The 22234-nt window shown below is 58.0% G+C and overlaps 1 protein-coding gene across 2 annotated transcripts; it reads left to right on the top strand.

Annotated features, from left to right (window-relative positions):
* Window positions 1-5020: 5020 nt before the first annotated feature.
* On the top strand, window positions 5021-21780 carry Lingo3 (leucine rich repeat and Ig domain containing 3). 2 transcript variants are annotated; one of them, XM_087201724.1, is made up of 2 exons: window positions 5021-5127; window positions 6461-21780. In XM_087201724.1, the coding sequence occupies exon 2, from the start codon at window positions 17889-17891 to the stop codon at window positions 19665-19667; it is 1779 nt and encodes a 592-aa protein (XP_087057850.1). In that variant the 5' UTR covers window positions 5021-5127; window positions 6461-17888; the 3' UTR covers window positions 19668-21780. The 2 variants fall into 2 exon arrangements, with proteins under 2 accessions (XP_087057850.1, XP_004865936.1); XM_004865879.3 differs by having other exon boundaries at window positions 5027-5127; window positions 17844-21780.
* The last annotated feature ends 454 nt before the right edge of the window (window positions 21781-22234 follow it).

Below are 22234 nucleotides of genomic sequence, written 5' to 3'. Positions count from 1 at the left end.
CCAGCAGGGGGCAGGACTCTCCCAAGAACAAGGCCCTGTGGTCACCAGATCTCCAGTGACCAACAGTGGACAACGTGGCTGGGAGCTCGGGGAAAGGGATGAAACGACCAGGTCTGGAGACCAGGTGCCACATGGGCAGAACTCAAACTCCAGCCGGACACCATGGCACACACTTGCCATCCCAGCTCCTCAGGAGGGTGAGTCTGGAGGACCTCAAGTTCGAAGCCAGCCTGGGCAACTTAGCAAGAAATCTTCCGTCAAAATAAAATAAAAAGGCATGGGGTGGAACTTGGTGGTGAGCACCTGCCTAGCGTGTGCCAGGCCCTGGGTTTTATTCCCAGCACCAGAGACCACAAAATTAAAATAGAATTGATCTCGAACCTTTTGAGGAACACATAACACCATTAGCCTCACCATGCAAAGACACAGAGAAAAAAGAAACCACAGGCCAATACTGCTCATGAACATAAATAAAAAAGTCTTTATTGGAAAACTGAAAAATTGAATCCACCCATCTACACAGAGGATTAATGTAAAGGCGCATACCTGCCATCCCAGCTACTTCGGAGGCTGAGGCAGGAGAACCAGCCCAGGCAATTTGGCAACTCAGCGACAACCTGTCTCAAAACAAAAAATTTTAAAAGGGCTGGTGATGCATCTCAGCACAAAGGCCCTGGGTTTCATCTCCAGTACTGCAAAGGGGAGGGGGGTATCCACCAGCTGCAATAAATGGACCTTTTGTTTGTTCATTTTCTTGAGACACGGTAGTATCGCTATGTAGTTCAAACTAGCCTTGAACTCACTTGGTACCCAGGCTGATCTTGAACTCATAGCCGTCCTCCTGCCTCAGCCTCCCAATAGCTGGGACTGCACCACCATGCCCCACAAATGAACTTTATTTAGATCCAGATTTGAACAGTGTGAAAAAAATATTACAAGGCAATCAGGGGAAAGAAGTAGCAGCTGGATATTTAAGAATATTAAGGAATTACTGTTAATACGTTAAAGGGTGACAGTGGGATTGCCCGTTATGTTTGGGGTTTTTTGGGTTTTTTTAAGACCTGATATTTTCGCCATGCAATGTTTACTGGTGATGGGGACTGCGCAGCAGCTGGGGTTGCCTCACCCTGGTCTGTCCAGAAGGATGGAGAGACTGCCTCAGCCGGAGGCCCCGTGCTCTGCGGATGGGTACACAGCCTTCAACCTATGACTCACTTTTGTTTGTGTTTGGAAATGTTCTGTAATAAAAGATTAACAGAAGTAAGAGGTCCCTTCACAGTGTTTCAGGGGTTGTTAATGTGTATCAGGGGAGAGAGGTTTGTTTTGTTTTGTTTTGTTGTCGTACGGGAGCTTGAACCTGGGGCCTTCACACTGAGCTCCATTCCTCAGCCCTTTCTGATTTTTTGCTCTGAGACAGGGTCTCACTAAGTCACTAAATTGCCCAGGCTGGGCTTGAACTTGTGATCCTCCTGCCTCAGCCTTGCAGAGGGCTAAGATGGCACCACACCCCCCTGGCTCTTCTACCCCCTTTGGCCTACAGGAGGCACCCTTCAGGGCCCTGACCTCCTTCGAGATTAACCTTGCACTGGTGACTTTGTCTTCCTGCCCTGTGATGGCAGTGGTTGCGTGCGGACACAGCATCCCAGATGTCTTGCCCTGAGCCTGCTGTTACACAAAGAGTGACTCTGGAAACCTCCTAGCTAATCCCATGGTTGCTGGCCCAGTGTCAGGCAGCCTTCTAAATATCCTATGCACTCAATCCTTCCAACTGCCACAGGGGCTCCTCACCAGATGGAGATCCTGGAGCTCAGAGAGGTTAGTCACTAGCCTAAGGTCACAGTGTGTAGCCAGCCACACCTGGGCCTGGCCCAGACCTCTGAAGCCCGAGCACCTAGCTACTCTAATTCCCTCTTAGGGATCCAGGACCTCTGAGAAGGCACTCGTCGTTGCTTCTGTGCCCACAGCCTCCCTGCGAGGCTGTGACAGCCATACTTGATTCCTGCACTTCATGCTGGAGAGACAGGACGAGGGGGTGGGCATTTAATTTTAGATATAATTACGCCATATCAGGGCTCCTACTGGGGGGCTCAAGACTAGAGGGACCCCCGCCAGGCACCCCCTCACACACACCTCCTCCCCGATGGCTATGCAGGGCTCCCACACCCCCACACAGTCAGCAGTCACTTCCCTGCCCCCAGGACCGCCCACAGCTTCCCCAGCGGGAGCTGCCCTTAACTCCTAGGTGGTCCATCTCCATGGCAACGGCCCCAAAGTAGGTGCTCTGTCTCCAGGGTAACCAGGTACCTGGCAGGCTGTGACCCAGCCTGCAGCCCCCTCCCACGCTCTCTCTCCCATGCCCCATCAAGGCAGCTCTGGGAGACAAGCCTAGGGGACCCTGCTGGGATGCTAGTCCCAAAGAGGCCAAGGGACAGCCCAAGGTCAACCAACAGGTGCCTTCGTCGTCCTGCCTGAGTACTTATTAAGTGCCAGGTCCCCACTCAGCTCAGGTGCAGTTCCTGTCCTCAGCTGACTCCCACTGGGGATCAGAAGGGAGAGACTCTGGCCAAGGAAAGAAAAGCCAGCGCCACACACTAGTCCTCTGGAAGGCTGAGACCGCAATTTTGAGCCCAGCCTGGGCAACACAGCAACTTATTGAGAACTTGCTTCAAAATAAAAAATAAAAAAGGGGCTGGGGATACAGCTATGTGTGAAGGTCCTGGGTTCCATAGCCAGTAGTCCAAAAAGAAAGAGGAGGGGATGTGGGAGGGAGGGGACATAAAGTCATGGTCCCAGGGAGCCACCAACGCCTCCAGCAAGGGACAGCGGTTAGTGCCACACATCACTCACTCATTTCTTCACTGATATTTATTAGCCGCTCACAGTGTGCTGGGGGCTGGAGATGCAGGAATGAAAGGGGAGGGCAGAGAATAAACAAGACAAATCAGCAAATTATAGAATAGCTCAGGAAATCGCTGCGGAGGCTGGGGAGGAGGGACAGAAGGTGGCAGGGGTAGCAGGATGAGTCAAGGGGAAGGGAGGGCTGGTGCTCCGGCTGAGGCAGGAACAGCCCGTGCAAAGGCCCTGAACCTCGTCCTAGCCTCCAGCCACTTCTGGAGGACAGAGGCACAGGGTGCCCTGACCTGCCCCTCTGTCACCGAGGGCAGAATCTGCAGCCCTGGGAGACAGAAACACTGTTTTTTTTTTTGAGACAAGATCTTTCTATGTAGCCTAGGCTGGCCTTGAATCTGCAGCAGTCCTCCTGCCTCAGCCTCCTGAATTGATTTTTTTTTTTGGTACCAGGAATCGAACTCGGATCCTCAGCCTCCTGAGTGCAGGGTTCACAGACCTACATCACCAGGCCAGGCTAAGACAGGAACTCTTCTGAGCTGCCATTTCACAGATATGGACACTGAGTCTGGAGGGGAGAACTCTCCCATGGTCACAGGGCTGGGACACAGGAGGACCTAGACTCCATCCCAGGGATCTTTCCTCGTGTTCCTTGGGGCAGCCTCCTGGTCCCCAGCTTAGATCAGCGGCCAGGCAAATCTGTTGCCCTCCCATGCCTTTGTGCTGTGTCACAGATCTGTCACCCCTGCCCCTCTGCTTGGTACACAGTAGGCACTCAATGAACATTTTTTCCCAAGAGACCAGAGAGGCAGAAATCAGAGCCTCAGGGGCCCAGAGAGGGACAGTGACCTCCCTGAGGTCACACAGTACCTCAGCAGCCCCTGGCCCCACACTCTGGGGAGAGGGGTCACGTCCTCTTCCTGGACCTCTCCTCAGTCGGCTGAGGAAGGCGCCCACCCTGTACCTGGTCCCAGGGGTCCCTGGCCTTCGGCCTCTCAGGATGCAGTTTCCGGGCTGCTGGCCAACGTGACAGTCTGGGAACGGAGCCGACTTGAGTCACAGGTGGCAGAGCAGATGCCAAGCCACTGCCAAAGCTGAGGAGGATGCAGAGGGCAGGGAGATGGGGGTGGGGATGGGGTGAGCAGTGCAGGGTGAGCAGTGCAGGCTAACTGGGGACACTCCGTGTCTCACCCTCTCTCTGCTCATCAGAGGCACCGTAAAGTGTCTCCCCACCCTGGGAACGGTGACAGAGGCACTAGCCACCAGTGCCTGGCAAGTCAGGACAGGCCCTGTCCTGAGGGTCTGGACGCCCCGCTCCTGGTCCTCCTGCTGCCCACTAGGCAGCCCCAGCTTCCTGGCCCAGGGTGGGAATGGGGACCCGGTGAGGACTCAGTGCCGGGTGCCTTCCATCAAACAGAGCTCCGAACCCCTTCTTGTCTCAAGCCTGGAAACACCCATGGCTCCCCAACTATACACAAAAGACTCCTGCTAAAGCCAGGCGTGGTGGTGCATGCCTGTCATCCCAGCACTCTGGGAGGCTGAGCCAGGAGGACTCCGAGTTTCAGTCCAGATTGGGCCACTCATCAAGACCCTATCTCAAAATTTAAAATAAAAAAGCGCTGGGCCGGCGATTTAGCTCAGTGGTTCCGCTGCCAGCCTCCCAAGCACAAGGACCCGAGTTCGATCCCCGGTACCAAAAAAAAAAAAAAAAAGAAAGAGCTAAAATAAAAAACTGCTGTGGATGTAGCTCAGTGTGAAGGCCCAGGGTTCCACCTTCACTATTGCAAGGAAGAAAAAAAAAAAAATGAGGTGTGCAAACAGGATCCTGAGGGTAATAGGGAGCTACAGGAGGTTCTGGAGCCCAGAGGTTAAGCTGCCCTCCGTGGCCGCCTGGGCTCGGGAGCGGCAGACCCTGGAGATCCAGCCTAGGGGGTGAGAGGAGGTGGCGGGTTCGCGGGTTCCAGACCGACCAACCGCCGCTCTCCCTGGTGTCTCCTCCCCCGCGGTCTGTGGGGCCAGGGGGGTCCTCGGGCCGATGTGGGCGCGGTGGCCCGGCTGCGTTTCCACCTGTGCCCACGTGTCCTCAGCACACCTGCGGCCTCGCTGCGCATCCCCGCGCGCCCCAGCCCCGCGCGCACGGGGTGGGGGGGGCTGGCGTCAGGCGCGCGCGGCGGGAACGCGCGCGGCGGAGGAGCCCGGGAGGCGGCGGCGGCGGCGAATCGTGTCTGCTTAGGGGCCCCGGCGCCGCAGACCGCGCCGTGTCCGCGCGGAGCCGCCCAGGTGAGTGACGGCGCCGCAGCCAGCCCGGACCGCGGCCCCAGGCGCGCAGCGCCCCGCGCACTCCTCTCCGCAGGCCCCCGGCTCTCCCCCTGGAAACTTCGGGGACCCCTAACCGCATGGGGTCCCCCTGCCCTCCCGGGGGCGACGCAGAGGAACGGGGAGCCGGGTGGGCACCTCCCGAGGTGGTGGAGACCCAGGGGGAAGATGCACTCCTCTCCATGGAGACCCTGGTTGGGGCCAGGGGCGTGGGGACCCGGCATGGGAAGGGAGCCCCCAGCCTGCGCCGCTCTCTGCCCCTGCTCTGGGGGCGCACAGTAGAAAGGCAAACGGGGTGTCTGGTGTTTGGAGTCCGCACCGATTGGCAGCGTCGCTAAAGCCTACAGAGCTGAGCAATCAGGAGGGAGGGATTCAGGGTGCGGGGCTCAGCCCCTCCTCCGCGGGCCTGTGTCGGGACATGGGGGGCTCTGTCCATCTCAGAGGCCGGGCCTGGGTGCCCCGGGGCCTCTGGGCCTGGCCCGGAGGTTGGGGGCGCTGCGAACCCCATTCAACAAGTTGTGGGGGGAGTACCTTGTGCCTCATTATGGGCACAAGGAAGATTCAGGTCCCTTGGTGTCCATGGACCCCCTTACAACTAAGCTTCAAGACTGGCGCCTGGGGCACTAAAGTGCAATTGTTCCCCCTCCCCAAGTCCTGAGGAATGGGAATTTCGGGGAACAGGGGCCCTGGAACCTGCATGTCTAACCCACAGCCTCCAGTGAGCCTGCTGTTTGAAGAGTCTGGTGTGGAATGACCCCAACAGGAGACCATCAAGGGGCCTGGTGGGGGGACTTTGGGGACAGTGGAGCTGGGGGAGCAGCCCCTGGGGGCTCCTTGGAAGAAGGCAGCAGCCAGCTTGTGAGTGACAGGAGGCAGAGGACCCAGACTGGAAACTGGTTCACAGAGTCCGGGCTATCTGGGGCAAGGATGCTTTGTCCCCCTCTGAACCAAAGCAGGAGCCATCAGAGACCCCTGGGGATCCTCTAAGGACCTGGATGGCATGGGGACATCCAGCTCAGGAGGGCTAAACCCAGACTCCTCACCCGATTTTCTGTTTCCTGTCCCCACTGGTGCGGTGGGGCAAGCATCACCCCCTCTCTGAAGGGAGATGAGGGTCACCGAGCCCTGGCACGGCGAATGACACAGATGCTCAGAAACACGGGGTTGAGGGGTTCTCACCTGCAGAATGAGGGTGGGCACTGCAGTCCACCCCCAGGGCACCCCGGCATCCAGAAGCACCTGGCGGAGTGGGAACAGAAAGCAGATCTGGGCTGAGGTTGGATGTGTCTTCTCACAGCACTGTCACCCCCAGGCACCCCTGAGTCACCGCCCCGTCACCCGCTAGAGCGCCTCTCCGAGGACACCAGGAGCCCAGCTTGTCTCGGGTGGGCCCCAGCAAGCCGCCCACCACCCCACATGGCACTCATGGGCCCTGGTGGAGCGAAGAGCTGGGATTCTATGGAAAGGAGCTGGTACCCGATTCAGGTTCCGTGCTGATTCTGTCCAGCCGAGGAATTGTAAGTGAGCTGGGGTCCACTCGGACCCTTGGAGTCCTTTTCTCTGAAATAAACTTCATTATCCATCCTTGGGCCTGGTGGGTGAGCAGCTGCAGCATACAGTAAGTAGGTGCTGGAAAAGTGCTTCGGGGTCGAGAGCCCCTCCCGAAGCTGATAGGCAGTGCCTGAGCACAGGCTAGCAAGGAAAAGTGGGTCGGGAGGCCCCTTCCCCCCAAAGAGCTGACAGGGAGTAATAGCAGATGGAGACTAATTAGGGCTTAATGAATTGTCATGGTCTGAAAACCCCGGGAGGGCCTAGATCTAGGACGGAGGACGGACCAGTCCTGGGGGGCCGGCAGTGCGTCCCCAAAAATGGACCTCAGAGAGCAACAGTGTGTCCCCAAAAGTGGGCCCCGGAAAGGCAGGTACTGAGACACAGGTGGGGGCCCTAATCCCTCCTCCCTCTCCCAAATGGTGGGGGCCCTGCGAGGGTCCCAAGCTGTGAGGGTCATCCCACACTTGGTGGCCTGAAAGCTCAAAGATTTCTATCTCGTGGTCCTGTGGTCAGGGGACTGACACAGGCTCCCAAGGCTGAGTCCAGGCACCAGTGGCAGGGCTGCTTCTCAAGAGGCTCCGGGAGAACCAGGTCCCCGTCCTGGCTCCTGGAGGACCCCGCAGCCCTTGGCTCAAGGCCCCGTCCTCCCTCTGCAGAGCCGGCAGCTTGGCGTCTTCAGCCCCTCTCTGACTCTTAGCCTCCCGCACCAGTTCAGGGAGACGCCGGGGGACGCTGGGTCCTGGATGGTCCTGGATGACCCCCTTGGGGTCCTTCACGTGACCCCATCTTCAGGGTCCCTTCTGCCACCGTGGGTGACAAGGCCACAGGTCCCAGGATTTGGATGTGAACATCTTCGGAAGCCACCATTCTGCTGACCCCAGGCCCCATTTCCCTGTTAATTGTCCTCCCGTAGCTCAGCCACTGTGTGACAATGGGCTTTAGATCCTTCTGCTCCCATAGACAGAGTGGCAGGGCTTTTGTGTTTCGCTCAATGAGAACAGCACCTGGCATACAGAAGGAGCGCATTAAATGCTTTTTGAACTGGATGTGAGGGAGCAAACCTGTCATCCTAGCACTCTGGGAGGTCAAGACAGGGGGATCTTGAGTTTTAGCCCAGTCTGGGCAACTTAGTGACTTATGAGACCCTGTCTCAAAATAAAAAAATAAAAAAGGCTGGAGATGGAGCTCAGTGTAAAGACCCTGGGTTCAATCCCCAGAACCACCAAAAACTTAAAAAGCACTAACTGGGAGCAGCTCATTGGTAGCCCATCCTCTGCACTCCCCCAGAAAAGCCCCGAGCAGAACACTTGGCATAGGGCAGCCATGCCCCTTGAGGCCCAGGCCACCGCAGTGACCTGAACCCCCTCAGGCTGCACTGCTGGGCTGGAGGAGGCGTCCAGACCTCCGGTCAGGGGTGGCAGGGTCTGTGCAGGCCCGGCCCTCGCCTCCCCTCCTGGCCAAGGCCGCTGCCTGCCCCGCCCTGCTGTGCTGCGGCTCCTGCATGGTAATGAGGCTGTGTCCTTGAAACTCGCCTTCCTGGACCCCCGAGGCCCAGCGGTGCATGGTGCGGCCTTGGAGGCTGGAGCCTGAGCAGGGTCCTCGCTCGCTCATACGTGGATCAGCCCTGGGTGGGAGGGAGCAGGAAGGTTCACGGCCACCAGTCCTGGCTTTTCTTTTTTTTTCCTTTTTCTTTTTCTTTTTCTTTTTCTTTTCAGTATTGGGAATGGAAGAACCCAGGGCCTTTACACTGAGCTCCATCCCCAACGCTTTTGATTCTTTATTTTGAGACAAGGTCTCACTGAGTCGCTAAGTTGCCCGGGCTGGGCTCAAATTTGCCAGCCTCCTGCCCCAGCCTCCCAGAGTGCCAGCATGACAGGCGTGCAGCACTATACCTGGCCCTGGCTTTGTGCCTGTTCCAGGGTGGCTCATCCTTGTTCCCTTGGCCAGGGTACAGAGGGGAGGTGACATTCCCCGAGGACACAGCTGTCCCCTGTTGCCTAACGGTCCTAGAAGTGTCACTGTGTGCTTGTTTTACCAACTGGAAACTCCATGAGCTTGGGATCTTGGCTTTGCTCCTCGCTGCTGTCCCATTCTGAGGAACGCCATGCGTGCATATGCTCAAGCCTCAGTTTCTCTATCTGGAAAGCAGAGTCAGCCGAGGAGCTGACTGCAGAGGGCTGAGGTTTGGGGGTTTAGCCCAGGGCTGGGCTGCAGAAGCACTTGGTCCTGGCCACTTATCTGCAGCAGCCCAGAGAAGGGGTGCCAGGCCTCTCTGAGTTCCCCGCTCTGTCTATGTCACCCAAAGCCATGCTGGACTTGCTGACCCCAAAGCCTCTGTGTTGGCAGAGCAGGCAGAAGTCAGGGTCTCCCCTGAGCTGGGCATGGTGGCACATGCTTGTGATCTCAGCACTGGGGAGGCTGAGGCAGGAGGATCGCTGCCAGCCTGGGCTACACAGTGAGTTCAAGTCCAGCCTGGACTGCATACTGAGACCCTGTCAAAGAGAAGAAAAAAGAACTCAGAGTGCCATGGAAGATGGGGTCCCACTGTCCCGGAGAGCCAGGGAAGGAACACAGGTTGCAGGGATGTGTGGTGAAGATTTGCAACTCCTCTGCTTGCTGTGTGGGTCTGGGCACATCGCTTGCCCTCTCTGGACTCCGCTCCCCACTCTGTATCAGGCAGACTCACCCTGCTCTGTCTGGGTTCACATGTGGCTGTCATGAATGGCGGAGGTCCTGGCGTGGAGCAGGTGGAGGCCAGGGATGCTGCTCAGCCCCTACAGTGCCCGGGACACCACTGGAGGTCACAGTGACAGATTGGCAGGGGCAGGAGACAGGGGAGGGTAGAGCTGGGGACAGCTCAGTGTTTCTGGCCATGAGGTCAGGACGTGGTGACCCATCCCAGGGGACATGGGGGACACGGCAGAGGCCCCAGGCTGACAGGAAGAGTGGCTTCCGGGAGCTGCCGGTGGCCGTGGTCAGTGAGCAGAAGTCCCAATCCCGAGAGGCCGGCAGGAGGCGCCCAGGTGGCCGGCTGGCCCCTGGGGGTACAGAGTAAGAGAGGGGTCCTGCAGGTTCCTTCCCACTGGGCCTCAAGGGGAGGCAGGATGGGGCAGAGAAAGTGAAGATCAAAGCCCGTCTACCGGCCCGGCTGCCTGCCTTCCTGTCTGGCACTGTCCCTTCTCCTGCCCTTCGCCCCTGCGGGGCCCTCTCCTGGTCAGCGCTCCCCGACCTGCAAGTACCTGATTTTCTCATTGGGTTTAGGTGGGGATGGAACCCAAGGACTTCACATTGAGCCCCATCCCCAGCCCTTTTTAGTATTTATTTTGAGACATGGTCTCGATAAGTCCCTAAGTTGCCCAGGCTTGAACTTGTGATCCTCCTGCCTCAGCCTCCTGAGCAGCTTGGTTGACAGGCATGAACCACTCTGCCTGACTTCAGGTCTGTGGGTCCAGTGTCTTCGTACCAGAAGAAGAGTTAAGACTGGAATCCAGTAGCTGAGTGTGGTGGCCCATACCTGTAATGTCGGCATTTGGGACGCTGAGGCAGGAGGATCACTGTGAATTCAAGGCCAACCTTGGCTGCATAGTGAGTTAAGCCCAGCCTGGACTGTGTAGCGAGACCCTGCCTCTAAAAGCAAAAACAGAAAGACCAGAGGTTTAGCTTAGTAGTGCCAGTGCTTGCCTGGCAAGTGCAAGGTCCTGAGTTCGATCCCCGGTTCTGTAAAAAAAAACCCCAAACAAACAGAAAAACTGGAATCCAGACCTCCACCTAATCAGGAACCAGGGTCCTGGCCTTCTAAGCCCTTGCCATGGGGAAACCAATGGAGACAGGCTCTCTGTTGGCTCGGGGGGCCAGCCCTGTGCCCCTCCAGGGGAGGGTGGTCTAGGAGAAAGGTCAGCGTCCCGGCTGTGACCTCCCTCCCCACCCTGCACTCAAGATGGCTTCCCGAATGCTGCCACCAGCAAATGCCTAGGAACGAGAGGCCCAGAGAGGCCAGGCACGCACCCTCCAGCCACACAGTGAAGGAGGCCAAGGATGGGAAGCAGCCCCTCGCCCCAGAGCCCCAGACCCTTCAGGAGAGGTGCCCGACGCTTCAGTCCAGCTGCAAGTCCTGCTCTGTCCCCACCAACCCCCTGCAGAGGAAATGACAGGGCAGGCCAGTGGGGACAGGTTAGAGTTGAGAAACTAGGTCACAGCGTGAGTGGCCCCAGCCGGGCAGGCTCGAGGGATCAGCTGTCCTCTCGTCCAGGGAGTAATTATAGAGCCAGAGCTTGTAGGGTGCCCAGAGAGCTCTGTGACTGCACACTGACAGGCAAGGTCCAGAGAGGGCACAGTTGTCACTAGGGATCACACAGCAAGTCAGGATCGTGGCTTCCTACTGGCCTCTCAGTAGCTGCAATTGGGCAACTTCTGACTGGTCAGTATTGAGAACTACCTGCCTTTGTCCTTATCCACATCCTATGGGGCTGCTTTGAAAATCCTTTGCTTTCAAAATCATGGTGCAGCAGAGCATGGTGGTACACACCTGTAATCCCGGCACTTGGCAGGCTGAGTCAGGAGGACCACTTTGAGTTTGAGGCCAGCCTGCACTACATAGTGAGACCCTGTCTCCAAAATAAATACATAAATCCTGGGGGAAGCCTGTGATCCCAGTTACTCGGGAGGCTGAGGCAGGAGGATAGAAAGTTCTACCCCACCCTGGGCAATTTAGAGATTTACTAAGACTCTGTCTCAAAATAAACAAAAGGCTGGGGATGGAGCTCAGTGGGAAGGCCCTGGGTTCCACCCCTAGTACCACATATACAGAAAACCCACACACAGAACCACATTTTAAATTCTAATAAGCTGAGGGTTCTGTCTTTATTTTGGGGGTTTTATTTTGTTTGAAACAGATCTCACTGTGTAGCCCAGGCTGGGCTCCAACTCACAGCAACCCTCCTGCCTCAGCCTCTTAAGTGCTAGGATCCCAGGTATACCACACCTGGCTTACTTTTTTTTTTTTCCAGTACCAGGAATTGAACTCAGGACCTTGCACTTTCGAGGCAGGTGCAGTTCCACAGAGTTAAATCCCCAGCCCCCTGGCTTATATTTTTCAAAGAGGGGAAACGGGAGAGATTAGCTAGCACTGCAGGTTGTGAGCACCACCCAGCTCTCCAGTTGGGACTTTCCTGGTCCCAACCGGAAGGACAAAGTGATAACTGAGACGTGAGGAGCCATCTCCCTAGGGCGCCCACAGTCTCAGAGCCCTCACCTCAGCCCCTGAGTCATCCTATGAGGAGCACACCACAACCTCACGAACCTTTACTGAGAGTGTGAGTCGAGTAGGAACAGGGTGTGGGTGTGCAAAGGTCCTGGGGCACAGGGAGCAGGTGGGGGTCTCAGTGGCCAGCATGAGGCTGCCTCCTACAGGGTCCAGTGGCCACGTCATAAGGGTGCTTCTGTCCTGAGAGTTGGGCAGGTTTTCCCCAGTGGCTGGGATGGAGAAGGTGGCCTTGGGCAGCAGTGGTGGGACTGAGACAGACATTGACTGGGAAGAGAGGGGCAGCCTAGGGGCACAGGGGATGAAGGTAGGTCCTGCCCACTCAGGGGGCCAGGCTTCCACCCAAATGGCCCCCAGCAGCAGGTGCATGGCTTGGGTCAACTGCTTGCTGGGGACTCGAGGCCTGCGTGTGTCTGGGGGTACTCCGTGCAGAGGAGGGGTCCTGACTGGCCTCTGCTCTCGCCATGACCGAACCAAGTGCACCCATTCCCTGGAGACACTCTCCCTGAAGTGGGGTGTGGGGGCACGTGCCCGCCATCCCAGCACTCTGGAGGCTGAGGCAGGAGGAACTCCAGGAGTCCAGGCAGCATGGGCTTCGGAGTGAGACCCTGTTCCAAAAACCACACAAGGGGCTGGGGATTTAGCTCAGTGGTTTCGACGCCTGCTGCGCAAGCACAAGGACCCGAGTTCGATCCCCATTACCAAAAATAAAAACCAAACAAGACAGTCTCCCTGTCACCCCATTGTCAGCACCACGCAGAAGGCTCTGGCTGTCTCCCTGTCAGAGGCAGCAAGTCTGTCGTGGTCCCAGCAGTGTCCAGGGCACGTGGGTGGCACACATAGGTGCCTAATGAGCGAGCATCTCATACGCAAGCCAGCAGACCCCTCTCAGAGCCGCTCAGGATGAGCCTCATGAAGCTGAGGAGGAGACATAGGTTGCTCTGAGCCTTGCTGTTGCCATCCATAAAGTGGGGGTGGCAGGGGGACCCACCGTGGGGTTGTTGTGGGGATAGAAGGGGAAAATCTGGGCAGGGCCCTTGGCCCAGGGCTGGGGCGGAGCAGGGGCTAAGAAAGGGTTTGGTGCTGTTGACACTATGGTCATCACCACTGTCACAGTCCCAGAAGGGACGGCAGCATCGAGCAGAGGTTTGATTGGCACTTTGGGAACACTGGAGATGTGGAGTAACCAGGGAGCTGACATTTTAGGGGAGGCCAATGTGAGGTGGAGAAGCAACAGGGAGGGCCATCCTGGCAGAGGAACAGCCGTGCAAAGGCCCTGGGGCAGGGCAGAGCCCAGTGTGTGGCAGAGGCTATGAGGAGGGTGTGTGGCTTGAGCAGAGGGAGCAAGGGGCAGAGAGGGAAGAGGGCAGGGGTTGGGAAGGCCGTCCAGGGAGGACTTTAATTTTATTTTAAGGATATGAAATTCTTTCCCACAGAGGAAAAATCTAGCAGCTCTGTTCCTACCAGGAGTTTTTGTGGTAGTGGGGATTGAACTCAGGACCTTGCGCTTGCAAGGCAGGCATGCTGCCACTGAGCTAAATCCCCACCCCTAGGAGTCTTTTTGTTTGTTTGGTTTTTTGTTTTGTTTTGTTTTTTTGGTACCGGGGATTGAACTCAGGACCTTGCGCTTTCAAGGCAGGCACCAGAACCACTGAGCTAAATCCCCGGCCCCTTTTTGTTTTTGTTTTTGAGACAGGTTCTGGCTATGTAGCCCAGGCTGGCCTCAAACACACGGAGATCCTCCTGCCTCAGCCTCCCTAGTGCTAGGATTATAAGCATATGCTACCATGCACAGCTTCTTGCCAGGGGTCTTGCTTCAGGGATAGAAAGGACACAGCTGTCTCCCCCTTGGAGCCAAACCAGGAGCCCCCAATCCCTCCAGCATAGGCCGCTGAGCCTCTTTCCCCTATTTGCAGGGAGGGACTGAAACTGACAGCCAGGAGAGGCCAGAGCCAGGCCAGGTTTAAGGCCCGAATGGTGGGAGTCACAAGACGGGAGCTGGTGAGAGCTGTGACAGTGGCCATTCTAGTCCTCTTGTCCCCTCCTGGGACCCAGTTTCCCTGCATCCTGTCCACAGCAAGGGCCACGGAAAGACCGATGTGGAAAGCCTTGGTGTGGAGGAGGATTACACTCCCCGGGCGGGATTAGGCCATGTCTGGTGGGTGCCAGCCCAGCTCTAGCCGGGGCCTACAGCCCCAGGAGGCTGCTGGGGTTGATTCCCTGTGCTGCGACCCCCTTCTTAGCACACTTGACATGCAGTTCCACAGGGCCGGTGACTTCCGACATTTTGGGGGCCATCAGCTCGTGTCCTGCCATGTCCCCAGACCTAGAATTCACTTGATGTTTCCTTTTATCCGAATAGGATTTCCCTGTCTGGAAATGCTTGGCAACCTCAATTTTTTTCCCTCTATAGAGCTAGGCTTCCGCTGTCTTTCCCCGGGGAACATATCTCCCACGAAAACATAAATCGGTAAACCACTGTTTATGTGACTGAGCCCTAACTGATGGGCACTTACCCACCCCTATATGAGTGGTTTCAACTGCATCTCTCTGCAGTCTACAACAGATATGGCTGGGCATGGTGGCGTATGCCAGAACTCAGGGGGCTGAAGCAGGAGAATCGCCACAAGTTCAAGGCCAGCCTGGACTACAGAGCTACAAGACCCTGTGTCCAAAAATAGTTTATTTGACAGATCCCCTGGTTTTGTTGTTGTTGTTTGGTTTGGTGGGGGGGGTTTTTTGGTACTAGGGATCGAACTCGGGACTTCCCGCTTGCAAGGCAAGCAGCGGAACCACTGAGCTAGATCTCCAGCCCTGGTGGGGGTTTTGTTTGTTTGTTTTTGGTACCGGGGATCGAACTTGGGACCTTGCTTTTGCAAGGAGGCAGGCACAGTGCCACTGAGCTAAATCCCTGGCCCTTTTGTTCTTTTGAGACAAGGTCTCCCTCTGTAATTGAAGCTGGCCTTGAACTCACAGCAGTTCTCCTGCTTCAGCCTCCTGAGTACTGGGATTACAGGTGTGCACCACCACACCTGGCACATCCATCCCCTACTGATGGTCACTTAGGCTGGTTCTAGTTTTTCACTGTTTAAAATAACACTACAGAAAGCCTGAAGATGAATTGCTCCAATCTCTGCGTCCATTGTCACAAAGCCTTGTGTGTGTGTGTGTGTGTGTGTGTGTGTGGTGTCCACATTTCCCTCCCCTAAGGACAAGAGCCATTAGAGTGAGACCTATCCCCCACCAATGTGACCTTTCTTTTCTCTCCCTGCCTTTTGTTCTCTCCCTTCCTCCCTTCCTCCCATAGCTCTGAGGACTGAGCCCAGGGGGTTCACACTGAGCTCCATCCCCAGCCCTTTTTATTTTATATTTATTTATTTATTTTTGGTACCGGGGATCGAACTCCGGTCCTTGCGCTTGCACAGCAGGTGGTGAAACCACTGAGCTAAATCCCCAGCCCCACAGACCTTTTTATTTTGATACAGAGTCTTGCTAAGAAACTAAGTTGCCCAGGCTGGGCTCAAATTTGTGATCCTCCTGCCTCAGCCTCTCAGAATCCTGGTTTATGACTTCATCTCAACTACAGCACCAGGGTAGAAGCTCCCCTGTTCCATCCCATCCATCACCACGTGAACCAGGCCAAGACTCGGCTTCCACATGAGTTCATTGTCACCTGGAGTTCTCAGGAGCACGGGGAGGGCAGGTGCTGCCCTCATAGGAGTTCAGTGGGTCCCCAAGAGCCAGGCTGAGGAACCTGGGTTCAGGCCTGAGGGGTTCAGGCCTGGGGGCTTCAGCTGCCAAGCTGCTGAAAATAGCCTCCTGGCAGACGGGAGGCACCAAGCAGCAGCAGCAGCAGGGCCATCTGGCTTCCTTCCCTGTCTGCCCGGCCCCACCTTGCCCCCCCCCCCCCGGAGCTGGGCTGCAGCCAGGCAGAGTTGGGAGGGAGAGGGAGAGCACTGCAGCCAGGAGACAGCCAGGATGTCGCTCCCTCGGGGACTCGGTGCTCCATCTACTAGCACTCAGCCACCCCAGGGCATTTGCACAGGCAGCACCCAGCCTGAAACACCCCACCCCCATTGCTGTGGGTCTGCATGAGTTTCCTGGGGCAGCTGTACTGAAGCACCCCAGACTCACAGTCCTGGGGCCTAGAAGGCAAAGGCCAAGGTCGGTGGGGCCACACTCACTCCGGGGCTCCAGGGGCTCCTTTCCACTTCTCCTGCATCCCAGTGCTCCAGACGTCCCCCGGCTGTGGCCACATCGCTGCGGTCTCTGCTCTGTCTTCACCCTGCTCTATCCCCGATGTGAGTCTCGGTGTCTGAATTTCCTTGCTGAGGCCGGCAGTCACTGGACAAAGACCATCTCATCCTGACCTGACCCCAACTGCAGAGACGCCCTTTCCAGCTAGTTCTCTGCACAGCCACCCGAGAGCAGGCCTTGAACATGTCCTCAGCTGGGAGGGACACATTCAGCCCACCACCAGCTCCTGGCCTAAGTCAGCCCTGATCATCGTCCTGCCGATCCCCTCACACCCTGGGACGGGGGCTAAACCCAGGCCCTTTGCACTGCATCCCCAGCCCTTTTTATTTTTTATTTTTTGAGACAGAGTCACTAAGTTGCCCAGGCTCAGCTTCAAGTTTGGATCCTCCTGCCTCAGCCTCCAGGGTGCTGGGATGAAAAGTGTGCGCCACCACACTTGGCGCTTGTCCGTTTCTAGGGGATGGGTCAGGGTTGGGGCTGGGGTGTGCACTTTCCCAGCGTGCTAAAGCCCCTGGGTTCAGCCCCACCACACAAAACAGAAAAAGAAAGCAAAGAGGAGTCCAGAAGTGTTTATCGAGCTGGGCTGAGTCCTGGGCGCAGCTCTCAGAGCCCGGAATCAGGGAGCTGAAGGTCCAGTTTATGGGTGTGGACAGGTGACAGGCGTTTATGGCACTATGGTTTCCAGTGGTGGTCAGAACAGTAGACACACAGGGTAACAGAGGGAGGGGAAGATGGGGAGGACTTTTAGCTGGGCATGCCCTTGGGGGGATAAGAAGACATTGGAGCCATCTGTGTCCCCAACTTATTACTGTGAGCCCCAGGAGAGCAAGATCCACGGCTGACAGGCGGGGTGGTGCACGCCTGTGATCCCAGCACTCAGGAGGCTGACACAGGAGGATCACAAGTCCCAGGCCAACCTAGGCAACTTAGTGACTTAGTGAGACCCTGCCTCAAAAAATAAAAAGGGGGCTGGGGATGGAGCTCAGTGCAAAAGCCCTGGGTTCAATCTCCAGTACTACAAAAAAAAAAAAGAGAAATAAAAAATTTAAAAATCATATTATAACATAAACTCCCCCTTTAAAGTGCACAGTTCAATTTGGTAGTATTCAGTACAATTACAAAGTTGTACAACTATCCATCCCCTCTAACTCCAGACCACGCCATCACCCCGGAAAAACCCGTTCCTGTGAGCAGTTCCCATCCCTCCACCTCCAGCACTTCCATTCTCTGGAGTCGCCTGTCCTAGGTGTTTCCTGTCTATGGAGCCCACACTGGGTCTGGGGTCTCTCACTGAGCACTGTGTCCCAAAGGTCGGTCCACACTGTGGCTAGTGTCACAGCTGTGCTCTTTTTTCTGGCTGAGTAATATTCCAGCGTGGGGATGGACCATGCCCCGTGCATTCCTTCCCTCCTTCCATGGACACCTGGGCTGTTCCCGCTTTCTAACCATTGGCCAGGCCGCTTGTAGGTTTCTAGGGTCCAGTTCTCTTGCCTGGAGACCCCCAGTTGTAGAGTTGGGGGTCCCGTGCTGGGGAACCACTCTGGAACCTCCTCAGATGGGTGGGCTGGGTCCGGAGGCTGGGAGCGAGGTGCTGACAATGCTTGGTCCCCAGGTGCGCGTGAGGATGCTGGTGTGGCCCTAGGCCAGGCTCCACACAATGACCTGCTGGCTGCGTGTGCTCAGTCTGCAACTCCTGCTGCTGCCTGCAGCGCAGCCCCCTGTGCAGGGCTGCCCGGCCCGCTGCGAGTGCACGGTCCTGACGCGTGCAGTGGCCTGTGGGCGCCGCCGCCTGACTGCTGTGCCGGACGGCATCCCTGCTGAGACGCGCGTGCTGGAGCTGAGCCGCAACCGCATCCGCTGCCTGAACCCGGGCGACCTGGCCTCGCTGCCGGCGCTGGAGGAGCTGGACCTCAGCCTCAACGCCCTCGCGCACGTGGAGCCCGGCGCCTTCGCCAACCTGCCATGCCTGCGTGTCCTGCGTCTCCGTGGCAACCAGCTCAAGCTCATCCCTCCCGGGGTCTTCACGCGCCTGGACAACCTCACCCTGCTGGATCTGAGCGAGAACAAGTTGGTGATCCTCTTGGACTACACGTTCCAGGACCTGCACAGCCTGCGCACGCTGGAGGTGGGTGACAACGACCTGGTGTTCATCTCACGCAGGGCCTTCGCGGGGCTGCTGGCGCTCGAGGAGCTGACCCTGGAGCGCTGCAACCTCACGGCCCTGTCCGGGGAGTCTCTGGGCCACCTGCGAGGCCTGGGCGCCCTTCGGCTGCGACACCTGGCCATCGCCACCCTGGAGGACCAGAACTTCTGCAGGCTGCCGGGGCTCCTGCACCTGGAGATTGACTATTGGCCGCTGCTGGAGGAGGTGGCCGCGGGCAGCCTCCGGGGCCTCAATCTGACCTCGCTCTCGGTCACACACACCAACATCACCGCCGTCCCCGCAGCAGCGCTCCGCCACCAGGCGCACCTGACCTGCCTCAATCTGTCCCACAACCCCATCAGCACGGTGCCGCGAGGGTCCTTTAGGGACCTGGTGCGCCTGCGCGAGCTTCACCTCGCCGGGGCTCTGCTGGCCATCGTGGAGCCCCAGGCCTTCCTGGGCCTGCGACAGATCCGCCTACTCAACCTTTCCAACAACCTCCTCTCCACGCTGGAGGAGAGCACGTTCCACTCGGTCAACACGCTGGAGACGTTGCGCGTGGACGGGAACCCGCTGGCCTGCGACTGTCGCCTGCTCTGGATCGTCCAGCGTCGCAAGACCCTAAACTTCGACGGGCGGCTGCCGGCCTGCGCCACCCCGGCCGAGGTGCGCGGCGACGCCCTGCGCAAACTGCCCGACTCGGTGCTCTTTGAATATTTCGTGTGCCACAAACCCAAGATCCGAGAGCGCCGGCTGCAGCACGTCACGGCCACCGAGGGCGACGACGTGCACTTCCTGTGCCGCGCCGAGGGCGAGCCAGCACCTGCAGTGGCCTGGGTGACGCCGCAGCACAGGGCGGTGACGGCCGTCAGCGCCGGGCGCGCGCGCGTGCTGCCCGGGGGCACGCTGGAGATCCTGGACACGCGGCCGCGGGACAGCGGCACCTACACGTGCGTGGCCAGCAACGCCGGCGGCAACGACACCTACTTCGCCACTCTGACTGTGCGTCCCGAGCCCGCCGCCAACCGGACCCCGGGCGACGCGCGCAACGAGACGCAGGCGGCCGCGCGCTTCCCGCTGGACCTCACCACGGTCCTGGTGTCCGCGGCCATGGGCTGCATCACCTTCCTGGGCGTCGTGCTCTTCTGCTTCCTGCTGCTCTTCGTGTGGAGCCGCGGCCGCGGGCAGCACAAGAACCACTTCTCGGTGGAGTACTCGTTCCGCAAGGTGGACGGGCCCGCCGCCACCGCCGGCCAGGGGGGCGCGCGCAAGTTCAACATGAAGATGATATGAGGGCCGGGCGCCGATCTCCGCGTCCTGCCCCGCTGGTTTCCACCTACGCATCCTCCGCAGGGGGCAGCCGCAAGACAGCTGACCCGCAGGACACCCCCTCCCCCCTTCCTTTTGTAGGCACCTAGCCGCGGGCCTGTTTTTCAGCGGAGCGGATCTTTTGCAGTTTCTCGAGACTTTTCTAAAGGTTTCCACCTGTCTTCCGCCCCCCATCCCGCTGTGGTCCCGGGGCTGGGGCTGGGGTGGAGGGATGGGGGGCTGGGCTCCTTTCTGCCAACCCTGCATGGCTGGGGGCTCAGAGTTCACACCAGGGGGTGACAGCCGCCCCCAGCCCATTCCACCCCGCAGCTGTCCCATCTACGGGAGACAGTGGCACCTGGGCTGCACGGAGGGCGCCCCAGCCCCAGGGCAGAGCAAGCAGAAGGTCTGTGCTGCTCATACCGGAGGCCCCATGGCTCACACGCAGAGCGCACAGATTCACACCTCGGGCCCCGACACAGCTCAGAGGGGGCACGCGGTGCACACAGATGGTAGAATCCAGTCCTGGCTCCGGAGCTGCCCCCAGGGGCACGCTCGGCTCACACCTAGGACACTCCACACACAGCCAGAACACTCATTTCACAATGGGCCACACTCAGCCCATACCTAGGACACTCCCCTGGTGCCCAAGGCACGCTCAGCTCACACACTCAGCTCCTAACTAGGGCACCCTAAATTCACACTTCGGATACTCCACACTAGGTACACACCCAGCTCACACTGGAGACACACTCAGCCCATGCTGAGGACACACAGAGTTTACACCAGAAACACAAGGCTCACACCCAGGGCACACTCAGCTCACACGCAGTGCACACGAGGGGTCCTTGTCAGTCCCCACAGCCCTGTTCCCATCCTTCCTCCCCAGGACCTGTCAGCCAGTGGGGCGCCCACCAGGAGAAGCCATGGCCCCAGCTCCCCAGCGCCCTCACGCGCCCAGCCCCTGGCCTCAGGGCCCCCAGCTGGAGGAGTCATCCGGCCAAGTTCACATGGAGCCCTGAGCTGGCACCCTCAGGTGTGGGGTGGGAGCAGACAGTTAGGGGTGGGCCCTGAGTCCCTGCCATGTGCCCCCAGGGCTGGTGACAGGGAGGAAGGCCGAGGACCCTCGTCGCTGAGAGACAGACACAGGACCTTGGTCTCTGTGACATGCGGGCAGATCTAGGAGCAGAGTTTGAGTCCCAGGCCAGTTGCAGCTCAGGGGGAGAAAGACCTCCCCAGGACCACTGCCTGTTGTCTGCAGGTAGTGAGCTCCCTGCCACTAGAGGTCAGCAGGCAGGAGCTGAGGTTTGTCAGAAGACTACCGGACCGGCGGCCTCCCTGACCGGCCTCCCTGACCGGGCTCCCCCACTCAGCTCCTCCCCACCCTCTACCTCAGCCAGATGACAGGTGGGACACTCTAGGGGGAAGAGGCACAGGAAACCTCGTGGGGCCTGGCCGGGGTGGAAGATTTTTCAGCCTGCCTGCCCCCTCCTGCCCTGCTGTGTGGTCTCAGCTCGTGACTGGATACCAGCCAGTCACTGGTGTCCTTGTCCCTGACATGGGTCCTAGAGTCCAGGCCAGCAGACGGGCTGCATGGCTTGGCTTGGATCCTGGATCCCTTGAGTCTATGGAAAGACAAAAGCTGGCTTCCTGGAGAGGACTCAGCAGGGTCCTGGCTGGGCTGTGGCCTGGGACCTAGGGACCCCTGGCCCTGCCCATGATGTGCGGAGGGGCCAGCGGAGTGTGGGCCAGGGGTGCAAGCTGTGGCCCCAGACTCTCTCAGGAGCCCAGCCAGCCAGAACAGTCCTTCAGTGGCCTCCAGGCCCTGTTGTCATGACAACCCCAAGGGCTTCCTGACCCTGTTGGCATGGCAACTCCAGGCCTCCAAACACAACATCCAAGTGCCTTTAGCAACATTCAAAGATGGGGTGGGGTGGACGTTCCTGGCAGCACTGGGGTGACACAGCATAAGTATTGGGGTTCCCCAGCCCCTTCTCCCCCAGTCCCAACCCAAACCAAGACCCCTCTGCCTACCTCCCTCCACATCCTGCTGTATTTGATTGGAATCAAATAAAACTGAAATTGATTTAATAACAAACTTCAGATTGTTTTTATTATTCACATGGGAGGAGTAGGGGGTGGGAAGGGGTCCCTGGGAGGGAATCCTCCTGGCTTCAGCTCCTAGGGTCCCACTTTATTGATGGACCAACAGACAGCAGAAAGACAGAAGGAGCCAGCCGTGGTAATCCCAGCACCAGGAGGCTGGGGCAGGAGGATCACTGAGTTCAAGGCTACACTGGACTATATAATAGTGAGATTCTGTCTCAATAAACAAAAAACAAAGCAAACAAACAAAAAACAGGACAGAAGGAATCAGCCCTGAGTCCATGGCTAGGGAGAAATAAGGACCATCAGGGAAACTCCTGCCATGAACTCAGGTGGAGAAATAGAAGTCAGGTCCTTGAGGCGCCTCTTCAGACTACAACCTCCTCCCTCTGTCCTGGGGAAGTCACCCCTCTTCTGAGGGGGGTCTGGGAAGAGACAGGCAGCCC

Source organism: Heterocephalus glaber, unplaced genomic scaffold, assembly GCF_053883595.1.
Source record: "Heterocephalus glaber isolate CG9 unplaced genomic scaffold, H.glaber_assembly_v1.0 deba00001760, whole genome shotgun sequence".
Lineage (NCBI taxonomy): Eukaryota > Metazoa > Chordata > Mammalia > Rodentia > Bathyergidae > Heterocephalus > Heterocephalus glaber.
This window is presented reverse-complemented; position numbering and strand designations above follow the sequence as displayed.